At 45.0% G+C, this 3123-nt stretch overlaps 1 protein-coding gene across 1 annotated transcript in view; it reads right to left on the reverse strand.

The window, feature by feature from the left end:
• Positions 1-1303: 1303 nt before the first annotated feature.
• Positions 1304-3123, reverse strand: part of LOC130385958 (guanylate cyclase soluble subunit beta-2-like) — a 31905-nt gene continuing 30085 nt past the window's right edge. The window contains exon 17 of the mRNA XM_056594742.1: positions 1304-1317. Coding sequence (XP_056450717.1) covers positions 1304-1317 — 14 coding nt within the window. The remainder of the gene's footprint in view (positions 1318-3123) is intronic.

The raw sequence follows: 3123 nt of genomic DNA on the forward strand, positions 1-3123 counted from the left end.
CAGTTTTTTTCATTGCCTCGAAACTCGACGGTCATTGGAAAAATGCCCAGATTTGGGCATTTTGAGTTCAGTCCCATCGCGGATTTTGCAAGTGAAGTCTCATGACAAACTGCAACACATTTCTTGGTATTTGCTTGGCGAAATTGCTTCCATTATTAATTTCTTACACTGTGAATAAAACACATTTATTGTATTTCCTTGTTTCAGTTTAACATACTTTCCGCATTTCCTTGTTCCGAGATTAATATCGTTTCGTTAGTTTGTTCATTTATACCGTTGGCTAGGTCGGAGTGAACTAGCCAGCTAGCATTTTCTTGAAAAGGAACGGAGGGCCGAATTGAGGCATAAATAAATTAAATATAAATATATATAAATAAACCCTAACCCTAACTATTTTGATGTAGGCCAAAAATGAGCTTCCCCTCTTTAAAAGACCAGCAGCCGCCACTGATGGAAGCCTACCCGGTTCCCAATGAACAAGCAACAACAGTGGCCGAAAAGATTGTTTCCGAGTGGGTGTGCAGGTACGGAGCTCCACAGTGCCTACACAGCGACCAAGGTACCAATTTCGAGTCAGCTGTGTTCCAGAGAATGTGCGAACTGCTGGGAATCTACAAGACACGGACCACGCCGTTTCGGCCGCAGTCAGATGGCCAAGTAGAACGTTTCAATGCCACCCTGCAGAAAATCATAACCACCACCGCAGAACGATGTCACTGGGACTGGGACATTATGACCCCATATGCAGTCATGGCCTACCGTGCATCCAAACACAACTCCAGGGGCCTGACGCCTAACATGATGCCGGGACGGGAAATTGCCGAGCCAGTGGATCTTGTTGCTGGGTTGCAACCTGACCCGGACAACACTACTACCCCTCCATCCTTTGTCGTTCAGCTCCGGGAAAGGCTCAAGCTATCTCACCAGTTGGCCCGGGAGGTGCTGGGAAAATCGGTTGAGCGTGCCAAACGACAGTATGACAGAAACATGTGCAGAGTCCAACACAAAGTCGGTGATGCAGTATGGTTCCTAATCAAAGGCACCAAGAGGGTGAAGAATAAAGTGCGGAAGTTCCTGCCTTCCTACGAGGGTCTGTAATTTATCGTGGGCGTACTGGACGACTTTGTCTACCGGATTAAAAGGGGTCAGAGGATGAAGATGAAAGTCGTTCATCACGACAAACTCAAAGCTTACCACTCCAGGACGGCACTAGACAACGGCTGGGTCTTTCGAGAGGCTTAAACGTGGGCTTAAGTGGAGGGGCCACCCCTGCCGTCAGACCACAGCTCTTCTGAAATCGACGTCAGTCCGCTTGACCTTTGGGGCACAAAACACCAGAGACGGAGGACCCTGTTATGGAAGCCCTCCCAGGCCTCTTCTCTCCACCACCATCACCAAGCAGCAGCCAGCTCCCTTGCCACCCTGCTGAGCCTTCACTGGAGGAGGCTGGGACCCCGCGTACGGCCAGGGGAGAAGTCGCTCGTCCTATTTTGAACTCCACCCCTCAGCGTCGACCCCGGAGGGTCCGCAGAGCTCCTGACATGTTTGGTGACTGGATTGGTCACTAAGCGTAGTTGCCTGAGGTTGGTTGTAGGCGGATCGCTGCCCTCCTCAGAAAAAAATAAAAAATACTTCCTGTGTTGCCAAAGCAAAAAGAAAACAAAAGAGTTCCAGTATTGTCAAAGCAAAAGAGTTAGAGCATTGACAATTACAAAGGTTTCTAATATTGTGTCATCACAAGTGTGATTTTACTATATTGAGGTTAAAATGTGAAGTTTTATACGATATGGGTTTAATCTAATTGTTTCCTATCAACAGTCGGTACTTTGAATACTAATGGGCCGCATAGTTTTGTTAAAGCATCCTGGATATATTAACTACTAAGACACTTAATGAGCATGCGTGTGAAAGACAATATATATAAAAATTAAATGTTAATTGTTTAATAGAAAATATTGCCCTATTTTTGCACTTAAACTCCTGCACCCTGGAGTAACCTTACGCTAATGTTGAGTAGAGTGGTTAAAGTACTAGTCACATGAATTTCCCATTGGATGTATGAGTGTTTATGCCATTTGCTTACATGTACGAAAGAAGGAGTATGCAATATGCTTTAATTGATGTTCATGGACATTGCCTTTTCGCCTTAACTTCCCACTGGAAGAGGACCCCTTCAAGGACTGTGGGAAACACGGGTTATGGTTGGGGATGTTTGCATAATGACTGTCTAATTAATATTTTCCTGTGTACAGTCGAATGATACTGGAGATATGTTAAGGGTTTAAACATTCTCCAGAGTGAGGGTAGTGTTGCGATCTCTGCCTCCCCCTGGCGGCTTGTTGAGAAAATATGTGTGTAGAGCGCATGTGTGGGATGTAGTAGAACAGGTGTGTTGTGGGTAGGGATGAATGATTGACAGCGCGGGAATCAGTCTCAGTCTACGGTGCAAGGTTATAGAAGTGTAATCCAATATCCAGCTGAAAGCTAGCAAGCAAGTGCCTTTGATGCTTTTAAATGTACCACTGTGAAGGAATAAAGCCTAGTTCATTGCTGCAACCAACCAACGCCTCACCGTTTTTGCTTCGGCTCTGTTTTGCTACCCGGACCACTAGATGCAAGTTACCTGCAACGAGCCAAGTCATTAGTATGCGACCAGCTCGCTCCCAACGACGGTTCGGTGCATGGAAGCTGTGAAGGTAACAATAGGACCCTTTTTAAAAAAAAAGGGTCCTATGTTCCCCAGCCTCATACAAAGAGGGGAACTTAGGACCCGGGGAACATAGACACGCTCCCTATCATTCTAGTTGTAGCCTTGAAGTCCCAGAAACAGGAACAAATCTTCTTAAATGGCCATGGCTTTTAGACAGAAAGCAGCAACTCATTAAAATACATTTGTTTCCACCTCTGACCTCTTAAGTTCTTGCAGAAACAATGAACACAGCTATTCTGAATGTGCTGCATGCGGACTCCATGGGAATTAAGATATACAACTTATAATATACATTACATTTCGGGCATTAAGCCAACGCTTTTATCCACAGTGATTCTTTTTTACAACAAACACGAACTTGAACACGAGTAGCCTATAATAATTATTATACAAAGATACACGATTGAATATAA

Source organism: Gadus chalcogrammus, chromosome 7 (assembly GCF_026213295.1).
Source record: "Gadus chalcogrammus isolate NIFS_2021 chromosome 7, NIFS_Gcha_1.0, whole genome shotgun sequence".
Taxonomy (NCBI): domain Eukaryota; kingdom Metazoa; phylum Chordata; class Actinopteri; order Gadiformes; family Gadidae; genus Gadus; species Gadus chalcogrammus.